Source organism: Dromaius novaehollandiae, chromosome 2 (genome assembly GCF_036370855.1).
Source record: "Dromaius novaehollandiae isolate bDroNov1 chromosome 2, bDroNov1.hap1, whole genome shotgun sequence".
Classification (NCBI taxonomy): Eukaryota; Metazoa; Chordata; class Aves; order Casuariiformes; family Dromaiidae; genus Dromaius; species Dromaius novaehollandiae.
Window position 1 is genome coordinate 30,075,557 of NC_088099.1, and position 22,556 is coordinate 30,098,112.

A 22,556-nucleotide genomic window follows, 5' to 3' on the forward strand; every position below is an offset into this window, starting at 1 on the left:
TGCTTCCAAATCAAAAAAGGTCACATTATAGAACCATCTAATAACATAATTAGCATACATATTTGCAAGAAAACTTTTTTTAATCTCAAAGTACAATGGTCACTTTGAGTTGACAAATGGATGCAGTTTTTTTTGTTTTGGCGGGGGGTGGTGGTGGTGTTTGTTTCTTTATTCCTTAGGAGTAAACTATATTAGAGAAGGAGGAACAGTGGATGTGGCACCACTGTGGAAGGGCAACATTATGAGCTTCCTCTGGGTTTCATGGAACCCCTGCTTACACGGGTATATTTGGAGAGGTGCTGAAATGAAGTGCTCTTGCCTGGGTGTGTGCACTGGTTGCTCTCACCCCTTGGTAGAACAGCATCTGAAAATGCTGGGCCTTCAGCTAAGGACAGAATTTGACTGCAGGGCTTTTGCTCCTAGCTAGGATATACAAACTATGAGTGCGGTAGCTTGGTGTTCAGGTTCCAAGCTGACTTTTTCACATCCCAGCATGCCAACAGGCACACCTTCTCCTCCCAGTCTTCTCCTTCCAGCCCTCCCCACCCCAATTCTTATTCAAGGTCAGGGGATGCCTGAGACATTATAAAACTTGAGATCCCAATTAGACTGTTTTACTAGAGATCTTCTGGTGGCATGCTGTGCTCCAATGGGCAGTTTTCTGAAACCAGTGCTGACTGTGATGCTTATGTAGTACCTTTATAACTCTTCCTCTTGGCTAACCAGTTCATTACTGGTGTCTTCCCCCCTCCCCATCATTAGGTTTGTGAATGGCGGGCCCCTGAAACACTGAAAATGATTCTTGATTTGGAAATGAGGGACACCGGAGAATCTCATCAGAAGCTCTTGCAACTCTGCCAAGATGTTATCCAATACAGCGTCAAAACCAGTAGGAATTTGATTTCTAGTGATGTATTTTGTTCTACACTAATGCTGGAAGGCAGGATAATTTATACAAAGTTTTGTTACCTTTCAGGAAACCAGAGGTGTGAGTGTGTGTTTTCTGCCTGTGTATACACATATGCAAGCATGTGGTTGTGCTTCAGCTGTTTGAATGCTTGTCACCAGAGGTGTCTGTGGTTGACTGGAATGTGTAATCGTGGCAAACCAATCAAAAACTAATTCCTGTAGTGCTTAAGCATTAACATTAATGGTAGATTCAGCCACTCTGAAGTCTTGTGAAAGTTCTCTAGATGGATATGATATAAGTTTAGCAGAACAGACAGGAGAAGGACCACTGTGTGTGACTTTCTGCTGTCTGAGTAATAAGGAGTAAAGTCACCATCACTGCCCTTACACAAATAAGGGTGCATTTTTAGCAGTGATTACTCTACATTTACTGTTGCTCTCTGTTGAGCAGGACTCTTATAGGGCATTAATTTGCTGATAGACAGCAATTCCTGTTCCAGATAGTGTGAGAAGAATATGCAGTATTTCAGAGACTGTACATGATATCTTTGCAGGATTAGCGCTCTACAGCTAACCTTTCTGCAGCATGTACTGTATAATTAGATCTTAGCAAAAAGAGATGCATAACATCTGTTCAGGAAATAGTGTAGTGTATCAGAAGCTTAGGATTTCAAATGCATAGCTTAGGCTGTATTTTGAAAAGTGTGAAGGACCTCTGATATAATTAGTTGCCCATTTCCTGTGTTTGTTCCCTGCCATAGTCACTGTTACTACAAGATAAAACCATAAAATAACTTTGAGAGTGAATGGACACCTCTGAAATCTACTGAACGGTAACATTACTAATCTAAAGGATCAGTGACTAATTATATGCAGGTAGCATTACTGAGGTACGGGAAGATGTTCTGTTTCTTACTTCTGTAAATTGTCTTCAAATTTTTATTTGTTACATTATGTCACCCTAGAAGGGACATTAAAAATAGAAAAATACGCTTTGCACATAGTTTTTAATATAAGTAGAAACATTTATGAAAGCCTCAGTTATAATATGCATTAAGTCACACAGCTTACCCTCTTCTGCATGTAAAAATACCATGCTGTGGGTTAAAATTTGATTAGCGACCCTGTTGCTGAACTGACTTGCTTTAATAGTCAGCAATAGACTAGAATTCTTTCATAGCTTAGTTATATTACAGTGTTTCAAGGCAATTAGACACTTTGTATGAAATTCTCATGTTAAGTCTACAGCAAGATTTTCCAAACTCCTTTACTGCCTCACTCTGTCAATTTTCAGACGTTTGTGGGGATCACAGGCAGAGCTGCCTAGAATTGGCAGGTTCCTGTGTTCTGAAGCTTAGCAAAATTTGGCTGAATGTCCATCATGGTCTCTACAGACCATAGTTAGAAGCCACTGCACGTATTCAGTTGTTGATCACTTTCTTTTTTTAATTTTTAAAATTTATAAACAACCTACATTCATTCTGTACACTAACAACATCTCTCCTTGTTTTGGGACCACAAAACGCTTTTAAATTTTACTTTCAAAAGACTGTCTAACCTAGGAAAAGGAAAGCAGGTCCAGAAAATACTGAGCAAATGATGGAATGAATTGTTGTGCTTTGCAGAGATCTATGTTCAGCTGAGAGGGCTTGTGATATGTTCTCTTTTCATGTTTATATGTATATTCTATCAATGCTTGCTTTTCATGCTTACATTTTCAGGTCATCCAAGATTTTTCAATCAGCTATATGCTGGAATAGATTATTACTCGTTAGTGGCTCGTTTCATTACAGAAGCACTGAACCCAAGTGTGTAAGTGTACTTTGTCATCTTGGTGATGCATCGAACATGCTTTTTGGAATTGCAGCCTTTTTTTTTTCCTCTTCTCCTGATTTGTTTTCAGCGTTACAGAGGAGGTAGGAATTATGCAGGAATCTGGGAAATAAAATGGTCTGGATTGGCTGAATATCTCACCAGAAACTTGGCAAAGCAGATGAGGCCTTTTTTTCTAGTTTGTGAGGTGGGGTTTAAGAGGAAAGATCTGTGTGTGGTTTCCCCCCTCCCCCAGCTCTTTTAAACCTAGACTTTTTTCTAACTTAGTGAATAAAAATGAATTTATCAAACTTATTCAAGTGCTTATTTCTTTTGAAGCACTCTGCACAGTCGAATGCAAATGCTTACTTGTCTACAGTTTACTTGCAGATATAAAGCCTAAACAAAAATGTAACTGTTGCTTGCAATAGGTTAATAAAGCTGAAATTTAAGCATGTGACCTACATTAAAATCCAACTGACACTTCCACTGTCGAAGGAATATGTCAATGTGATGCTGTCAGGAACTGAGCAATCGCTCTACTGCGTCACATCCATAGAATATTTAGTTTAGAGTTTTACTGCTGATGGTCGTCAGCTTTTGATATATCAGAGAAAGGTGCAAGAAAACCTCTTTACTTAATTTTAGCAGCATTCTGTGGCGGGGGTTCTGTAGTCTTAATACCAATAATGATGCTTTTGTTTGTTCAGATATACATATGAAGTATCTCCTGTATTTCTGTTAGTGGAAGAAGTGGTCATCAAGAAAATGATTGAGTTCATAGGCTGGGAAGAAGGTGATGGCATATTTAATCCAGGTAAGAACAGCTCAGATTTTCAACCTGAGTTATAAACCAGCAGATACAGTAATTCTATGAGCATTTGATTCATGTAGAATATTTTGAAAATGCATGCAAAATCCAGTGATGCACAGATAAAACTATTTCATCCAGGCTCTTCTAATGTGTTTCTAGTAATAATTCTATAAATCTTATCAGCAGCTGAATGAAAACACTTCTACACTGAAAAATAATTATATGAATACTAATTCTTTGTAACTGAAGCCCTTCCTGATCTTATTAACAACAAGAGCAACAGCTTTACTGGCCTGAGTCATTGATTGACAGACAGGGAGCTGATTAAAGTACCAGGTGTCAACCAGTGGTGTGTGAAGGCACTCTGTATCCTCTCTATCAGCTGTGGGTGCCAGTTTATCTTAGTGGGAGCATCAGGAGATTAACTCCTTTGAATGTAACTGTGTTTTGAAACTCTGAGACCTGGTTGCTCAAGAGATTTCTTCTGCTCCCTAAGGTACAGCCACAGTTGAGCTCAGCACAGGTGGTTGAGCTGGCATTGCTTCAGTATAAATCAGAGGGGGCTCTGAAGGGTATTCTCTGTCAGGGTGGACAGAGGTCACAGTTCTTACCTCTTTGGAAAGCATCCCCGAAGAGGGTTCAAACCCACTCTGTTTTCATGCATGCTGTAGAGCCCAAAGTTTCTCTCTTTTCTGTAGGCTTTTGTGGGGGAAGTAAGCTATGATGGATGTGTCTCTAGGCTAATTCTATGATCGATCAGCAAAAGAATAAATTAAAAATAAATCAGGCTGTCAGATGGAGGATGGGTGCCAGGACTGTTTAATTAATATGTTGTTTGTGTCTCTTTCTGCAGGTGGCTCTGTTTCTAATATGTATGCTATGAACTTAGCTAGGTATAAATTTTGTCCTGAAATAAAGGAAAAAGGGCTTTCAGGCTTGCCAAGACTGGTCCTGTTCACTTCAGAAGAGGTAAAAACAAGACAAAAAAGTGCTTGTTTTCGTTGTAGAACTTCTAACAAGGAACTTTGTTTTTCAATGGATGCAAAATTATATAACTTGACTGTATATGTCATGGGGCTCTGGTGCAACAAATTTGTCATCAGTGTATGATTTGAAGCATGGGAGTTATGTGGGGAAGTCTGATGGTAAACTTACCTGTCAGAAGGAAAACAGAGGTTCTTGTTCTTGAAGTGAGTTGAGCAAACTGCTGATAGAAAAATAGGTTGTACATGAACCTGAAGTAGAATGCATGTGGGATATTGCGCAGATGTGCTGCACTTGATTTCCCACAGCATAATATCTACCAGCAACCATATGTAGGTTTTGTATGTCAAAGCTTTTTTTCCCCTCACAGCTTTAATTCACTCTGAGCTGAGCATTTGTGAACCTGTGAGATTGCTCTCTGTAGTTCCCACTTTGCCTTATATCTGAACACAGGTTGGCTGTGGTAGCGAACCAAACCCAGCATAAAGCATTTGGGCAAAACCTGCTGGATCTTTAGACAGCTCTTTAAATAATTGAAAATATCTGACTAGTTTGGATAGATTTTATTCAAAAAACTTTAAAACTGCCTGAGGGAAACAATTACATTCATGTATTCCTTCAAGTTAATCTATTCAGAGGTTATTTTCTTTCACTTGTCCCTCCAACATTAAGAGTTTGATTGGATTAGCACAGAGATGTTATTAGTTCTGACTCTACTATCTAAAGGTCCCAGTGGAGATCAGGACCTTACTGTACTAGGAAGTATATAGTTACTGATGTGATCTTAGCTCTTAAATTTATGTCTTGAACAATTTGCAGTGTAAACAGAAAAGAGAGGCTTATTTTGATGAGGTCTGAGAGATATAAGCATTGCATGAGTTGTCCAAGACAACACGTACATTTTAGGAACTGAATCCTGATGTCCTAAATAAAATGTTTTTTTTTTCTGGCAAAACATTTACTTATTTCTTTCTGAAAAGTGCATATATGTAATGACATGACAGTTCATACTTAATCCATCACATTATTTCATCTTTAAAAAAAGCTAACGGGGAAAAATGAGGTTGAAACATCTTACTTTAATGTTTTTAAAATGAATAACATATATTTTTCATCATGAAGTAATAATACTTAATTTCACTGCAAGATTTAACTAAAAAGTACATTCTTACTGCAAAAAAATCCAACAAATTTATTCAGGACAAAAATTTTATTTGACCCTCAAAATGAATTTATTCTGGTATCGTTGCTTCACCAGAAAGACTGAAACTATAAAACGTAGAACTGACGAGGAAAAATAAGTCAATAAATTACTTGCAGATCAAGAGCATCACCCTTACAATATTTTGCTTGACTCGTAAAACCATGTTATTTTTGGTATTCAGTAATCACTTGCTTTATAGCTGCTGCTTCTAGTATGTAGGTATTGTGAATACTGTCTAGGAACTCTAGGGTTTATTCCCAGTTATGAGGAAGAGGATGCACATCTTCATGCATCCTTATTTTAGATCCACTTGTACTGAGTCCAAATTATGTTACCTTTTGGAAGCTGGTTTAGTTCAGATATGTTTTATTACTGAGAATATATTTTAAAAACAGCCTGCAGTAAAAATAAGCACAATTTCTCTTGTCACATTGTCTTACACTTATTTGTTTTTAACTGAGGCTTCTTTTATTTAGCATTTTACATTTCTTTGTACCGAAAAAGTATCTGGAGGACAGAGACCTGCTTTCCACTGGGCAAACCACAATAAAAAATGGTCTCGAAAAAGTTGCATCCTATGTTTAGCTTCAAAGTCGATAAGGAAAATGGTGTTTGCATGGAGAAGCTATGAGGTTATAATTGTCTGAGAGCATTGATAAGAAGGAATCAAAATACACTGGCTGCTCAAGGCCCTCATCTCATTTTAGGGCTTGGTTTCAGCGCTAGGTTCCACAAGAAATTACTTTTGCCTTGAATTGCCAGGTCCCAAAATTTCAGTCTGGCACTTGACATAATACTGTTTCTTGTTCTGCGAGAGGTGTTGCCTTGCTGTAAGGCAGAGGAATGTGTGGACTGGTCAGTGACTTAACTTTGTGATCTGGGGCTTTTTTTGTTTTGTTTTGTTTAAATGTTCTTGGGTAACACAAAGGTGTATGTTTAATATGACCGACCCAAGGTCCTCACATATTGTGTTTGGTCTTCAACAAGAAAAAGGCTCCTTGTTCCTGTGGTAATGAAACTGAAAGAAATTTTAAGTGGTGTCCTAATCAAATGGAAATAAAATGGTTAGCTACTTAAAATTATGGTGACATACAGTGAAAACTGTTTATGCTTCTACTCAGTAGTCTTCTTGCTGGAGCATTTCTGCATGACTCTTCTTGAGATAGTGGCAGTAGTTTTGGAGAAGTTGTTGTACTCTGCTTTCCTGAAGCATGATTAGTATTTCTCTAACACCTGAATACAGATGTAGTTGTAGATGTCAGCCTCCCTTATCACCTTTGACTATATGTGAGTCCCATCTGAACTTTATCCTGATCCAAGGACGTATTGCATTGATCTGAAAAGTAAGAATTGCTCAATTTGATATAACTGAGGGTAGAAGAGGATGTGTAAACAGTTGAACAGTACATGGTAGTGCTGAGCAGTTTTTTAGATGCAAAGAAACTTAATTCCTCCCCAGTGCAACTTGATCATGAAAGTAACAAAGTAGAAGAGCACAATATTAAGTCACCCCTGTCCCTATTGAAGTTACAACAGGCAAAAATGAGTAATAAAGCAATCTCATGATAATGTAATTGCTCTGTGCAATCAGGTTTCTAGGAAACTTTTCAAAATTAAGAAAACTTATCTTTTATTTTGATGAGCACAGGGGAAGATTACCTTGTCTTTGTGAGGCTGTTAGGAAAACTGTCCAACTATAGTTAATACTACAGCAGCATACCTTAAATACACTGTTTTAATTTGATCTTGTGCTTAAAGGCATTCATTTTTTGCTGCAGATGGCTACAGATTTAATAATGTGTCCAAATAAGCAGGTCCCCAAAAGACATGGCAAGAGTAACTTGACCTCTTAATGTTAAAAATTATTATTTAAAATTATTTATATAGTCGAGATAAAACTATTTTTTTCTGTCAGGATATTTTTTTCTCCTTTTTTGGGGGAAGGGAACTGTGAACAAGTGAATTAATTGAAACTCTGACTGGAGCTGCTGTATGTTCTCAGGTATATTTTTGCTTAAAATGGTGTCCTGTAATTTAGCCTAACAGGGCTTCCAGTAATGATAGCAAAAGAGAAATTCTTGTATGTTTTCAATAAAATTGAGAAACTACCTTTTTCATCAGAGTAGGCATGCTCCAAGTCAATGTTGTAGTATAATTCTTGTCCTTCTTCTGTCCTACTGAAGACCTGAACATTTTTTCAAGGGGAGCAAATGTACTCATAAAGCCAAGAAATGATGTATCTTACAACCTGTTCTGTTTTGGTATTCCATTTATTCCTCTCCCTCCCTCTGCTTTTTGGTATCATCTCTTAAATGCTTGAGCCTCATTTGTCTTTCTCCCATTTTCCTGTACCATGTTTCATAATTAAAATGTATGATTTATTGACGGCTTGCTTGCTAGTATACCGATTTTTGCAAGTCTATTGCTTTCTGAATTTGGAGCAATCTGATTATTCCTAGTGATTCAATATAATATCTTTCATCTGAACTTAATGGATAGAAATTAGTGCTAGAGGCTGCTTGCATTTTAAGTTGTTCACAAATCAGTGGAAATTATTTCCAAACTTCTATTGAACAACACACGGCCAATCTACAAACAATATTACCACTTATTGATATAATTAGTCTTACCTTACATCGAATTATTCATCTGTGTATATTATTATTCTTGTAACAATCTAAATGAATGAGTCCTAAAGGCTTTGTGGATATGTCATGTTAGAATATTAAGCATTCTTAAGACTGCCTGATACTGTCGGGTGCGTGATGCATGGGGGAAAAACTGTCAAAAAGGAAGAGTCCTTTGAGATGATCCATCTCATGAAAATAAGTGTGACAGGCTTGAATACCTGTAATATATTCATACCCACACATTAAAATGTTGTACATTTTTCATAATTATGTTCCTCAGTAACTTCATTTGTGTGAACTCTCTGGAAGAAAATGGAATTAATTAACCACCTGGCTTCACCTCCTGTATGAAAAGAAACAATTCTAGATGTCTTCATGGTTGTTGCAATATGAGTTATTTTAACTCCTCAGTAATGTGAAAAAATCATTTTTTTTTCTTTTTGAAAAGAGCAGTGATAACTCAGGCTTGGAAGAGCTTGGTTCTGAGGAAAACTGTGTAGTCCTGTGAGATGCTGAATATTCTCAAAACTGACTCCATTGTATTTGGCATTCTGTTGGTGGTTCATGGTGACTTTAGTAGTAAAGATGAATCCAGATTAAGATGGTTATCATATCTTGAATTCCAGGCTAATCTTAAAGATGGATTAAGGTATGTGAGATCAGGATACTCTTATTCTGGAATAAGTCATGAATTGAGGGGCAGATCCTAATTTACAAAGGTGAATGTTGGAAATACGGTAAAATACAAGACCTTGAATATTTCTTTAATGGAAAAAAGGTTTTATAAAGTACAGAGTGGACATGTGGGCTTGAGTGTCCTTCTTACAAGAGCTATTTTACTACAGTCCAGTTGAGTAAACACACACTTTTAATATCCCTTTGGGCAAACAATGGGGCCTCTGTGCTTTTACACTTGCTTTACAGGCTTCTTCCACTAATGCCCTTTATTCAACGCAAAGTGAGAAGTGGGTTGTGATGTATGTAATCATTCAGTGATGTTTCTGTGATCAGAACTAGCTAAAATTCTTTGCTGAAATAATAACTACTTTCTGGAAAATGCAGGCCGGTCTAAACTGGAACTTTTTACAAAATCAATATTGACTTAAAGCATTTCAAAGATGTGCTGCTAAGTCTTGTCTCAAGTCTGCTCACTTTCATAGTGGCTTCTAAGATCCAAATTCATGTGAGTGACCTTGGTATCTAAACGCTAAGATCTTCAGGTCCTTTTGCAGAGGTAGTAGTCTGAGAGCTTTGGAAGTCCCCATTGTGCTGCCTCTAAAGTTTGGGGCTTGAGTCTTGGGACTCGAGCTCCTTGATCTGTGTGAACAGAGTTGCTGGATCAGACCAGGGGGTTGGTTTAGCATTGTGCCCTGTCTCAGCCAGCAGCTGATATTTACAGAAAGCATACAGAAAAACTGCAAGTATGAAGTGGTAGAGGCTTTGGATATATCATTAGATAGACCCTAGTTAGGGTCTGTTTTCCAGGAAGTGGTGGTTATTCAGAGCTAGAGGTTGCATCCAGGTTGTTGAGTTTAGTAACCTTTGGACCTTTCTTTTTGTGCATTTGCCTAACTTTTACTATCTTGGATAGTTTTAACTTAGTTCGATTAAAACATTTTTCTGCAATGCAACATTTCAATTTTAAAACAATTAGAAATTTTGAAGTGTGTTCTGGAAATAATTTTTATTTTTCATTCTAATCAGAATAAACTTAAATACTGCTATGGAATAGAGCTTTCTATTTTTAAAGCCCATATTTTACATGTGGTGCACACTTTTTTTTTCTTCCATATTTTCTCTGTTCTTTAGTATGTCATTAATTGTTAGATGCAAGATATGTTGTTGCTGCATAGCTTTGTCAGTTTGCTTTTTATTTTAGGATATACTCTTGTTGTGACTTTTCCTATAGTAAATTAACTTTGTCACTGTATTTTATGCTAAAGATTTTCTTTCTTTTTAATTATGTGCTCACTTTCTTTCGTGTCTCTTCCATTTACAGTGTCATTACTCCATGAAGAAGGCAGCCTCTTTCCTGGGTATTGGTACAGAAAATGTTTACTTCATCAAAACGGATGAAAGGTAAGGAAGGAAAAGCCGTGGCTGAGGTCTGAACACTTTAAAATGCAGTAGTGCTGTACATGAACAACCTATTTGAATATAACTGAAAAGTTTTAAATCTGTGTCCCTTAGAGGTAAGATGATACCTGAGGAACTGGAGAAACAAGTTCAACGGGCCAGGAAAGAGGTGAGAGGGGTAGAGAGAGAGAGAGAGAGCGAGAGAGCATGAAGGAGAGAAGGAGTGCATGCAGGCTGTGTGCTTGTGTCTGTGTGAAAGGAAGGCAAGCTAAGAATGAGTGAAAGCTAAAAATAGGGCAGTTAATGCACCAGTGTTTTTATTAAAGGGCGCAGTCTGTTTGCCACAAAACTGTGGAACAAGCCAAGACACTCAGATGTTACTCTTCCTGTGGAATTTTACTCCCCTGGTGTTTGCTACTTTAAAAAGAAGTCCCGAGTACAGCACTCCTCTGAAGTATTTAGCACGCTTGTGTATCTAGTATCTAATTATGTATCTAATTTCTTTTGCCCTTAATCCTTTTTCAAATGGATGCACTGTTTTGCCTTTAAAAGTAAATGAAAATTGTAGGTTTTTTAGTTCTTACAGCAATCATTGCTTTATCCTCTGCAGTGAGCAAGAGCTGTAAGATGCGGCTTAGTCTCTAGAACTATTGCACATACTGTAAATGTTAAATTTGGTCCTATCTAGTGCTGTAACAGAGTGCAGAGATTCTATTCTGTGCCTTTCTTCCCACAGGGACTTAGTCGACCGGAAAGTCAAAGGGCAGTATTTGGAAATGTACTGATGTATTTGAGCAGCAGTAATATCCATTCCCACAATCTGTTGGATACAGTTATTACAGCCAACATAATTTATGCTAGAGAGCTTGGGGGACTGAATGTGACTGAGGCACAGAAGACATTTTTTGACTTGGTCACCTTATCTCATACCGCTCCAGTCTGTGCATCAGAGCAGTAGGGAGTCAGAGCACTGTCCTTAGACCCTGATCCAGCAATACCAAGCAGCTAGTGCAATGTCCATGGTGTGGACAACACCTTCGATACCCTGCCGTTGCTGCTGATAGAGAAGGCAAGGCAATGCTATCCTGTCTTGCACTGGCATGGCTCAAATAGCTTTTGCTAAGGCTTATTTTAGATATTTCTTCTGCTCAACAACCATCTGCCCTTGAGTTTCATGCTAGATAGAATAACTACTGATATATGATGGGCCTAATTATCTGGCAAACTCTATTGCTTGCCCCTTTTTGTGCCTTGCATTATCAGTGCAAGACAATATGCACTTCACTCCTTTTGAGCAAGCTAGGGGGAAAAAGGGACTGAAATACACTGGAATGAGAGAAAGCAGGCTAACAGGGGAAGTGAGCTCTTTGCTCTTGCAAAAACAAAAGTTTTCTTTCTTGGTCTGATAAATTTAGAGGTTATTTTAAAAAAAAATCTGGCTTTTGTGATCTTTAAAAAAAAAAAAAAGCCTCAGTGCAGTGCTCTGCAATTTAAAAACAAATGGGCTATGTTAAAATGCTCTGCTTACAGAATTGTTACACTTGAGGAACACTTACTATTTCACTTGCCTTTAAGTGGAAGTCACGCACATATTGAAAGTTTTCATTTCATCAAAGCTTCAGTAAGTGGGTCTGTCCTTGATAAACTGCTAACTTTATAGAAGGACACTTCAGTGAATTTCAGCAAATATTCTAATGACTCTTAGACAACAGAGGATGTTTTCTCTAGTGACAGGAGCACAAAATTATCATGGACTATGAATATCAAGAGTCTTAGGCCTCTTTTAGAGGATTTAGTCAAGAAAATTTATTTAACTATAACAGCAAGCAAAATAAAAATATAATTCCTGTCTTTGGGGAAAAACGTAACGGTAACATTACTAATCTTTTGAATTTGTAGAAATCCTGGACTTGTCCCCTTATTTAGTCATGTTACCTGCTGGCTGCTGGGGGAGCTTTGTCTTTGTGATACAGCTGCCGGAGCAAATTTGTGAGAAATTATGGAAGCTGTTAAATGCAGCAGATATCTTTGCCACACTTGCAAGAGCACTTTGCACTTGAGCTTCAGGCTGTTTTGCAAGTGTTTCATTGACTTTTGTTCTAGGTTGTACTAAGAATGAATGACCAAGAAGGAAATTACAGGCTGGTAATTACTGTGGATCTATGGGACTCATTTAAATTTATTCCAAGACTACTTTTCACTGCTTTAGCAATTTGTAAAAAAAAATCTTAAAATTCAATCTTATTTATGCACTCTTCCAACAGTCCCTGCACTCTTAAAGAAGTATAAAACTGTCAGAGTGTAAATGTGAATTAAGCTTATGTGTCCCTGCAGTAGATGTGGCGACACTTTTCTTTTTCCTCTGAAAAGAGAGATCAGATTTCAGCTGAAGTGAAGCTACCTGTCTGAAACGACCTGCATGTAGAGTTGGATCTTCAGCTGATGCCCAATTTCAGTGAAACTATACTGCATTACATCAGCACAGACTTGCATCATATGAGAGGTTTAATAAACTCCAGGGATCCCAGATTATACAATTTAATAACAACTTTAATGCCTGCTCAGTAACTATATTGCCATGCTTGGGCCAGGTATGGAAACAGGCAGATAAGTTATTTCAGCATGTATTTACCAGCAGATGAAACTACACAGTCATTTCTGGGACTGAGACCCTCAATTTCATGAAGTTGCTACAAACTGCTGATTTTTATTTTTTCCAGTTTCTGCTCTCAAATAGGCACAGGCACATACATTCACAACGGTAGGTGCCAGCAAGCACATTTGACCCTGTCTGCTATTGTAATTGCAGTACAGGTATTCGTGAAATGGAAAAAGCAATGAACAAAGTCACTGAAACCAAAATGGGTGGCTTGTGATGGTTGTCTGAGGCTGCAAGCCTGACAAAAGCTGCCTTATCTTGCCTATCTAATCTTAAAGCTCCCTGAGATTTCCAGCTGTCTCCCTGCTAATGTTAAGTTACCACCTACCGCCCTTCCTACATTTTTTAGAAAGGGGGAGGTGAACAAGAATAGCACTTTGCTGTAGACCAGGCATTGGGGTCAGGTAGTGATGACTGTCCCAGATGTAGTATAGGCTGGTGCTGCCTAAGGCAAATCATGTCCCCCAACTAAATGTCCCTCTTCACTAAGCAGACAAAGAATAAAGGCATTGTAGAGGTAATGGAGGTGGCATCCCGAGACAGATGAGTCATTTCCCTTGCATGGGTAGCCTGCTGGCTGAACTAGGAGCTCTATTTGTATTAGGCAGAATGGCGGCAAATATGGTAGTAAGATTGAGCAATGAAAATCAGTGTATAAAGAGAAATGTCAAATATCCGACACGCTTTCATCTTGACAAAACTAGCATGTGTCAAACAGTCTGAAGCTGGTGAAGTCCGCCCTGTGATAGTGTTAGCTGGAAATGCTTTTTCTGTAAGAGTCAGCACTTTTAAACACAGTACCTCCTGCATGAGGCTCTTGCTGCTGAGAAACTAAAATGTAGATTGTCACATCTCTGTCCTACTTTTGTAGACCTTGTTACACTTTAGCTCTCCAAATATATTGAAGGAAATGAGCATGCAAATGACAGTTCTTTTGTTTTGAATCCTTTTGCAGGGGTCAGCACCATTTCTTGTCTGTGCTACAGCAGGCACAACAGTGCTGGGAGCATTTGATCCTCTGGATAAAATAGCCAATATCTGTGAGAAGCATGGCCTCTGGCTTCATGTTGATGTGAGTTTGTATACTGTGTAGTTTATTTAGCATTGCTTTTGTATAACCACTATTTTTCTTTGACTGTCAATGTTTCTATATAGTAGTAAGTTGGACTTTAATAATTTTTTTCATGGAGAACAGAGATGCATTCTGATTCCTCTCTGTTTCGTGTGCTGAAAACCAGCAAATAACTTGGCTGTGACATGCAGTCAATGTTATTTTGTTATCATCCAGTTATGTTTCAAAATGCATTTAAAATCAGTTTCTTATTTCTTCTTGCTACCTCCCCAAAACCACATCAAGGATGTTTACATACAAATATAACTTCAGATTCTTTCCACATCTTATTGGAGAATGGACACATTAGAATTGTAGTGTATGGTTCATATGGTTTAAAATAAAGGTATATCTCTGACTCAGCCATCCATAAATTATTCTGTTTCATATTTACAGGTTTGACTCTCCTGTAGTTCCCCTTAAGTTTTCCTAAGTTGCTTCAACCTTTTTCTTCTCTTATTTCTTTATAGTTTTAGTTTTGGGTATTCAATTCCATTCAGGAACCTCTTTAGAAGAATCATTGAGCCCTTGTAATTACCTGGAAGAGTTAGTTGAAAATGTTTTTTCCTAAAGGTCTTGTAAACTGGATTTTCTTTGTAATTAAAGTAGCACAAATCCAGAATGCCTCGACTAAAGTCCACAGAATTGAACCTGGATTTATATGGATAGAGCAATAAGAGAATCCAGAGCAGCATTAATGGAGATTTTTAGATCTGCTTTAAATTTTGAAGTGTTTATTCAGTGTTGATTATTTAAAGAAAATGACATAGACAATGTGCATTTTAAATAGAAATGTCTTACAGACAATAAATAAAATCTCTGTATGCAAATCAAAATTTTTCTTACTGACTTGGAGAAAAAGCTGCAGAATTCAGCCCTAGTATTTAAAGTGTAAAGCCTCCTGATGCGTGTATGTGGGTTAGAATGACCTAGCAGACTTTGCAGCAAAATTACAGCCTTCATATTAGATGCTAGTCTCTAGCATGTCTGCTTATAGTTAGTGGAAAGATGGGTACATTGAGAATCTGTGTTAGATCTTAGGTGAGTTGAATAGCCACAGCTGGAGCATATCTCCAATGGCTGCAGGAGGACAATGAGTAGTTTCCTAACCTGCTTGCTGTAGCTGAATAACTAAAAATACAGGGGCTGAGCCTAGGCCATATTTTGAACTATACTTTGTAGGCAATTGCTAGTGTTCTGCAAAGAGTTAGCTTGTTCAACTTCAGCCTCCTGTTAAGCTAAGATAAAAATGTCACTGACTCTCTTAAAGATAATTTTCTGTTTGAACAGTGACTGTAGCTGTCAGATGTTAATTGATTCCCGGTAGGACAAATGTATCCCACAAACTGGATAGTCTATGGTCTAGAAGACCAATATTTCTATTAAAATGTGATTCATGTTATGAACCTCTCAATGATTTCTTAACCTTGGATGGTTCTTGGGAGTTCTATTAGTATTTTTGCTTCCTTCTTTTCACCCTGTAGGAAGAGTTGAATGGATGGTTAGGTTTTTTGTTTGTTTTTGTTTAAAGCTTCTCACAAATATTTGTATAGGAATAGGGTATTGGAAAGAGACCGAAAACTTTCAGTGCCATTTTTGTACAACATGAGGCATGCAGGTATATACAAACCTTCTATGATAAAATAAGCAGACTGTAATTCATAGTGTGATAGAATGATATCTGAAAAGCTACAGTGAGCCTAAGCATCTACCATTCAGAAATAGCGTACAAGAAACAACAAAGAGTTGTTGGGTTTTTTGTTTTTAAGCACCCTGTCTCCTTCTAGCCTCAGATGAGAAATAATATTTAAAAGCTTTGAGGATCTGCATTCCTTTGAAAGGAAGCCAGGAATCCTTCCTGGCTTCATGTTGAGTGATTTACATGTTGTGCAGTCTGATTTATAGCAAGTGAGTACTGCTTTTTTGGTGTGCTGTAACTTTGAAGGAAAAAAGATGCAGTAAAATTAAAAAAAAAAAATACAAACAGGGAAAATTCCGTCTAATTTATGACTTTCTTGTATCATTGGTGTGGATCACAATTATCTACTGCAAATGGTCTCAAGAGCTGTTTATAAAGATGTCTTATATGAATGTCAGTGGTGTTTTTTCCAGTTTTACACTGATGTAGCTAATTTCAGAATATTTTCCGTTGCCAAAAATTGATATGTTTGCTTTAGGGAAACTCCTCATTAAATCTGAAACAATAAAGCTCATGATCCTTAGGAAGGGCAAAAGGGAGAACATCAACATAAAATCAGTGGGCTTCAGCAAGATAAACTCAGAGAAACAGCAGATAAGTTCTCATGTGGAGACCATCCTAGAGGGGGGAAAAATAAGTTAGGAAAAATAATTTCAAGAAGATGATACCAAGGGCATAAGCCCAAACTATCCTAGCAGTCAAGCCATTCAACAGTCAGGTCCATATGCAGGGACCATAACTGGGCTCATTTTGTGGACATTACAGTACTATCACACATTCCTGTTGGCTATTGTATTCTGTCATATATCTGTAATGCCTTTCTTGTTCAGCATCATCAATATGCACTCAAGCTCTAGCAATTACATATATCATGCATTGTGTTCATGTAGCTTTAAATACCCTGTATGGGTATTTCGTCCCTGCTGGGCCTCACTTTATGACACTTTTTCATATGGCTAGGCAAGAACAGAAAATCTGATTTGACCTGTTAGCCTGTGCTTAGGTAGTTGGTTTAATCACATTGCAAAACCCTGTCACTTGCATCATTCAGCTGTAAGTAGTTTGTTATATATGAAACACAATCGTTTTCTCAGATCTAGTTACCAATTACATTGCAGTAGGGCACAGCTGATTAATATTAATCTTCATGTGTTTTGAGCTACCTAGCATAGCTCCAAGCTAGATTTTTCATGAACAAAATGCATCAATCAGGACTGACTGATCAATCTACCTTCTTTCTCTAGCCTCATGCTTGGAGGAGAAGCAGTTTACTTTACTGTGTCTTGGCAATATCTCATGGAAAATTCTAGTCCGAATGCCAGGGAAGCACTGCCAAACTGCAACTGTGATAGTGAAAATCTGTCTGGAAAATCATACTCAGAGTGGTTATCAGTGGTTCATTGCTGAAAGAGGAGTATATGTTGAGCAGGATTCCACAAAGGTCCATCCTAGGTTATGTTCTATCCAATATTTTCACTAATAAGTTGGATTTAAGAGTGTGCTTATTAAATTTGAAGATGACATGAAACTGCAAGAGAGTGGGAGAGCAGGATTAGAAATCAAAGCGATCGATCGACAATTTGAAGAAAAGATTGGAAAAAATAAGCTGCAGTTCAATAAGAATAGTGCTCTAGGTTTAAGCTGTAATAATCAGCTGCATAAACAGGCTGGGGAATGTTGGCTAGATAGCAGATCTGGAGAAAATGATTGGGGGGCTGTAATGTATCACACATCAGCAGCATTTGCAAAGAGAGGTAAACATCTTACAGGACTCAATAAAGAAGGTAAATTAATTCTTTCCTTCTACTTTTAGCTCCATCTGTTTTATCAAGACTGTGTCCAAATAAAAACCTGTATTTCAAGAAGATTAAGGACCTTCAAGAGATTGGAGCAGAGCAGTGAGAATACATAGAATCATATCTGGAAGTTGCGACTAATGAGGAAAGACTGAAACTACTGAAGTTATTTAGACTAGAAAAGACAAAGAGACAACATACAATAGTTTATAGATACTTAAAAAGCTGCTGCAAAGAGATGGGGAATAATCCGTTTCCTGTGACCACTGCAGCTATTACAAGAGATAACAATGTTTAGGACTGACATCTTAAATCCATGGGGTTGGTATTCTTAAACACGAGTGACAGGGCCAAGTTGTGCAGCCTCCATCATCAGAGGTCTCTACAAACATGCTAAGCCAGCGAGTCCCAATCTTCCTAGGTGCCCTTTCATTTTTGTTCATCCTCAGCCCTGGATCCTTAAAGACTTGGTCTGTGGATGGGGGGAAAAAAGCACAGAACATAAATTTGTCTGAGAGTCCTGTGGATTAAGGGAGGACAGAAGGGTGGTGGAGGTGCCTGGACATGCAGTATTATCATTCCTCTCCTCCAGATCTCCAACAATGTGTGTGTGTTTTAGGAAAGCAATGCCAGTAGTGTTGTGAGGGCAGTGATTGCTGATGTGTCTTTGCACATTATCTTTTACTTTGATGCTAGCCTAAGCTGGGTGCATTCGCTGCTTGAGAATCTCCACAATAGACAAATGCCTGTTGGAAATGAGATGGGTATGGTTGATGCTGCCTTTGGGGGGAGGGTGCACAGATGAGATGACCCCTTGGGGGTCTTTCTGGTTCCCTTGTTCTGTGGCAGTATGAAAATGTCAGCCTTTTCTAATACTGACATTACACTTCTTGGATGCAAGTTAAAAAAAAAAAAAATTGTATTGCAGTGGGTTGCTTATGAATTATGCAAAGCAGTGACTGTTTTGACTTTACTGTTTGATAGAATGAGAAGTGCAAAATCTGACTATAAATAGAAAGGCCAGTTTGATTGTCCTCCCATCACATAGCTAACAGGATAACTGGGGAAACCCAGTTTCAAGTCATGGTCCTACCACAGGCTAACTGTGCAGTTTGGGACAAATTTTTCTACCTCAGATCCCATCTTTCCTTGCAAAGAGTGTTGTGACCATGACAAAATAAAATATGATGGGGTGCTTGTGTACTGAATTAATGAGAATTACATATGTTAAGACAAGTTATTAACCTTTCATTTCCCTTGTGAGCCTACACCATTCCAGTCTCCCAGAGATGGCAGCTCTTATTCCCCATGTGTGGTGTGTGAAGCAAATGCTGGTGCTAAATTTATAGACCAGCTCTTGCAGCTGTTTCTTTGAAAAGAAAAAAAGTAAAAATCAAAAACCAAGCAAACATATGTTTTCCATATAGAGATCAGGAATCTTCACATCAGTGATTTCTTTTTTGTTACACCAAAATAAATGCATTCTTTTAAAAATAAGCTGAGTCTTGGTGTTATGTGGACTGATACCGCCTGTGCTTCTGTGAGGAGCTTTGCTTATTTCATAGGGAATTTGCTTAAGTAGATTCTGCTTGCATGGACATTAGAAATTCTTTTTTTAATACATCAGTAAGTTATTATGAAATATATTCTATGACATGTCTGCTGTTGTTTTGCAACATGTTTTGTTGTTTCTTCCTCTGTGGGCAAATGTTGTTCTTTTGAGAACTAGAGATTCATTGCAGCTGGTGGGTAAAATCTGGTCCTTGCTGAATTCATGGATAAGAATCACCTTATGTAACTTGAATTGCCCCAAAAGTTAAACTTGTAATATACTCTTGTTGTCTGAGCTTCTTTGGTAGCCCATGGGGAGAGACTGACATCTGCAAAAGGTATTATCCAAATATAGGTATCTAGAATAGATAAGATGACTCTTGAAAAGATGTTTCTGTGGAGAGCAATGACTACAGAGAAGGCCTAAATGACTGTTAGACCACACACCTAGTTCTTAAGCAAGCCAAGGTAGATGTGGTGAGTCTCACTCCATTTTAGCTTCAATTGGATCGCTGGTAGCAGAAAAGCTGCTATTGCCTACTTACTGACTTCAATTTTCATATCAAAACTCCAGGATATATTTGAGCCTGGACTTTGAAATTGGCAGATGTTATCATTCTCTCCTCAGTTTCCTCTGTGAATTTCTCACAAAGGAAGCTGCTAGCATGAGGAAGATTTGCGAAGTGGGGTTTTCTGGTCTCACTGTTTAGGTTTAGGCTGGGGGAATGGAAGCTCCTCTGATTCGGTATCAGGAATGGGATTATGCAGAATCCCTTCAATTCATACCCTTGCTTTCACAGGGAGGACAACAGAGTTTGTGGCTCACTTAACAGCACGCAATGCCACCTCCTCTGTTAGGCATAGCTCCAGGCAGCCTTCTTTATTTCAGTAGGATTGTACTGATGATACTGTAGGCAAATTTAGCCCACTGACCATGTAGTAAACTAACTTTAAGTCACTAAATGAAGCCTTACAAAACTATGCAAAGAACTTCATACAAATAACATTGTCTTGGCTCTGCAATGTTCCAACAGGCATCTTGGGGTGGCTCAGCTTTGATATCGAAGAAGCATTGCAAGCTGCTTCATGGCATCCACAGGTGAGTCAGCTAAATTAATGAGGACATTTATCAGGGACTGAGATGGAGGAAGCATATCATAATGTCCTCCATAGGAGCTGCATTTTTGCAAATACCTATTATTTTTAATTGGAGAGATTTCTAAACTTAGGGTTATGTGGAAAACAAATTGAGAAATCTAATATATCTGCTTGCAATGTGTTTGGGGATTTTTGACCCTCTAGTGCTCTTGACTACATGTACTGTCTCACCTCCTCCTTCCCCCACCCCTTTCCTTCTCCTTTTATAAATTTCATAGGGCTGATTCTGTTGCCTGGAATCCCCATAAAATGCTGATGGCAGGAATCCAGTGCTGTGCTCTTCTGGTGAAAGACAACTCTGTAAGTCTGTGTGTGTGTGTGTCTCATTACTGTAATGTGGTAGTCGAGATGATTAGAAAACAATTGCTAGTCACTTTTGCTACACTGCAGTGCAAAGACCAAATGATCTGGATTTTGAATTTCACCAAGAATTTAGTAAAGGATGAGTAAGGGAGCAGAGCCAAACTGATTCAAGTTACTAAACTCACCAGTAGTCAAACTTTGCAGCTGGTGCCCCTGCTAGTTTAATTTCTGTGCATGATTTGCATTCAGAATCAAGTGTTTTGTCACCTAGATCTGCAGCACTTAAACACTGAGCTCATCAAGGTCTCCCAGGACTGTTGTCATCTGCTGGGACTGCAGCAGTCTGTCTCCTTGCATGGGTGCACCAGGGTGGGAGAGGAGAGTCAGCACATATGGGAGGAGGCTGGGTGTGTGTCCTTTTACAGAGTATGGGGAGGGACAAGCCCTCTGTGCCATGTTAATTTAAGTTTTGGCTTTCGCTATAGAGATGCTGAGCCTTTTTCTCTGCACTCTGCTAGTGTTTCATCATCACCAGGGTTATTTAGGTTTTCCAAAAGCCATGACTAATTAAAAGTTCTAGAAAGCAAACAGCAGAGCTCTGATTCTCAAATGGCACAGTGAGATGAGTCTGTGATGTGGAAAAAGTCTCTGCTTATATCTTTGTGGAATTCTTCTATCTTAATAAAGAAACCAGTAAGAGGTTAATTATTTAAAGCACACTATCAAACTCAGCCGTGCTATAAGTCCTTTGTATACCATCAGGAATGAGTTTTAGCTTATGCTTCATAGGTCGTGAATGACTCTGAACATTGCTGACATATGGAGCCTCTGAAATTTGTACCGCTGTTTTGCGGCCTTGGTTTATAAGTCATTTTTCTAAATCTCTGTCAAAGCAGCTGATAGTTTCTATTCAGCTGCTAGTAGTTAGCTGTTCATGTAATTGGTTGTAACTCCTGGCCCTGAAAACTGATGAGAACTGAATAGCACAGATGTTAATCAGCTTTGTTTTGGAGCTGATCACTCCAAGTCATGGATGAGACAAGGCAGGACAACAAGGGTAAGTGTGCCTTTTCATTTCCTGGGTTGCAGACTCCAAGACTACCCATACATGGTTTTACCTTACTCCAAGAGGATGGAAAACAAGCACCAAAAAAAAAAAAAAAAGTTACTGACTAAGATGAACAAGGTGAACATAGTCTCTCAGTTGCAGGCTTGGGATGAATTCAGTGCTGTGTTTTTAACTAATTAGGTCCAGTATACAGATACAGCCCCAGGTAATGATGGGACTACTTGAGCTGCATATTGCAAATTCCTCTTGAAGAAAGAGGAAAGGCATGGAGAGAGGAAAAAATACCCTAGCTTCCTTGGCATTTAGAGTCACTTTACAAACACTGCTGCAACTTCAGGGCTCTGACAGCCTTTCTGTATTCTCCTTCCATGGAGTGTGATGTCTAGCAGAACAACCCTATTCCACCTCTAAATCACTGTGATGCAATGTTGTGCCAGAAATACATGTAAAGCTGAATCCTAGGCAGTTGAAGGGTGAAAGCACAAAAGTATTGCTCATTGTTAAAGTCAGATCCTGATGAACAGTGAGACATGTTTCAGAAAGTAGAAGACTTGTCTGCATGAGGATCAGTGGGTGTTTTACTGTTCAGTGTTTAATTCTTTGCAAATTGATGTTTATACATTTTGTGCTAGTGTAGGCTTTATGCAAACAGAAGCAAGTGCAATTTTGGGTACTTTCTTACCAGCTTTTTGAAAGTGCTGGAGTGTTATTCTTTAAGAAAAAAAATCAGATGCATATTTAAGACACTGACAGAAAGGCCTTGCTTCACTTTGATCCCCTC

At 38.3% G+C, this 22,556-nt stretch overlaps 1 protein-coding gene across 2 annotated transcripts in view; it reads left to right on the top strand.

Moving 5' to 3' along the window:
* Positions 1-22,556, top strand: part of GADL1 (glutamate decarboxylase like 1) — an 86,871-nt gene that overhangs the window by 14,337 nt on the left and 49,978 nt on the right. For both annotated transcript variants that reach the window (XM_026098821.2, XM_064506138.1), the window contains exons 3-11: positions 763-889; positions 2,631-2,721; positions 3,432-3,538; positions 4,389-4,504; positions 10,353-10,432; positions 10,544-10,598; positions 14,044-14,160; positions 20,280-20,344; positions 20,622-20,703. In XM_026098821.2, coding sequence (XP_025954606.1) covers positions 763-889; positions 2,631-2,721; positions 3,432-3,538; positions 4,389-4,504; positions 10,353-10,432; positions 10,544-10,598; positions 14,044-14,160; positions 20,280-20,344; positions 20,622-20,703 — 840 coding nt within the window. The remainder of the gene's footprint in view (positions 1-762; positions 890-2,630; positions 2,722-3,431; positions 3,539-4,388; positions 4,505-10,352; positions 10,433-10,543; positions 10,599-14,043; positions 14,161-20,279; positions 20,345-20,621; positions 20,704-22,556) is intronic.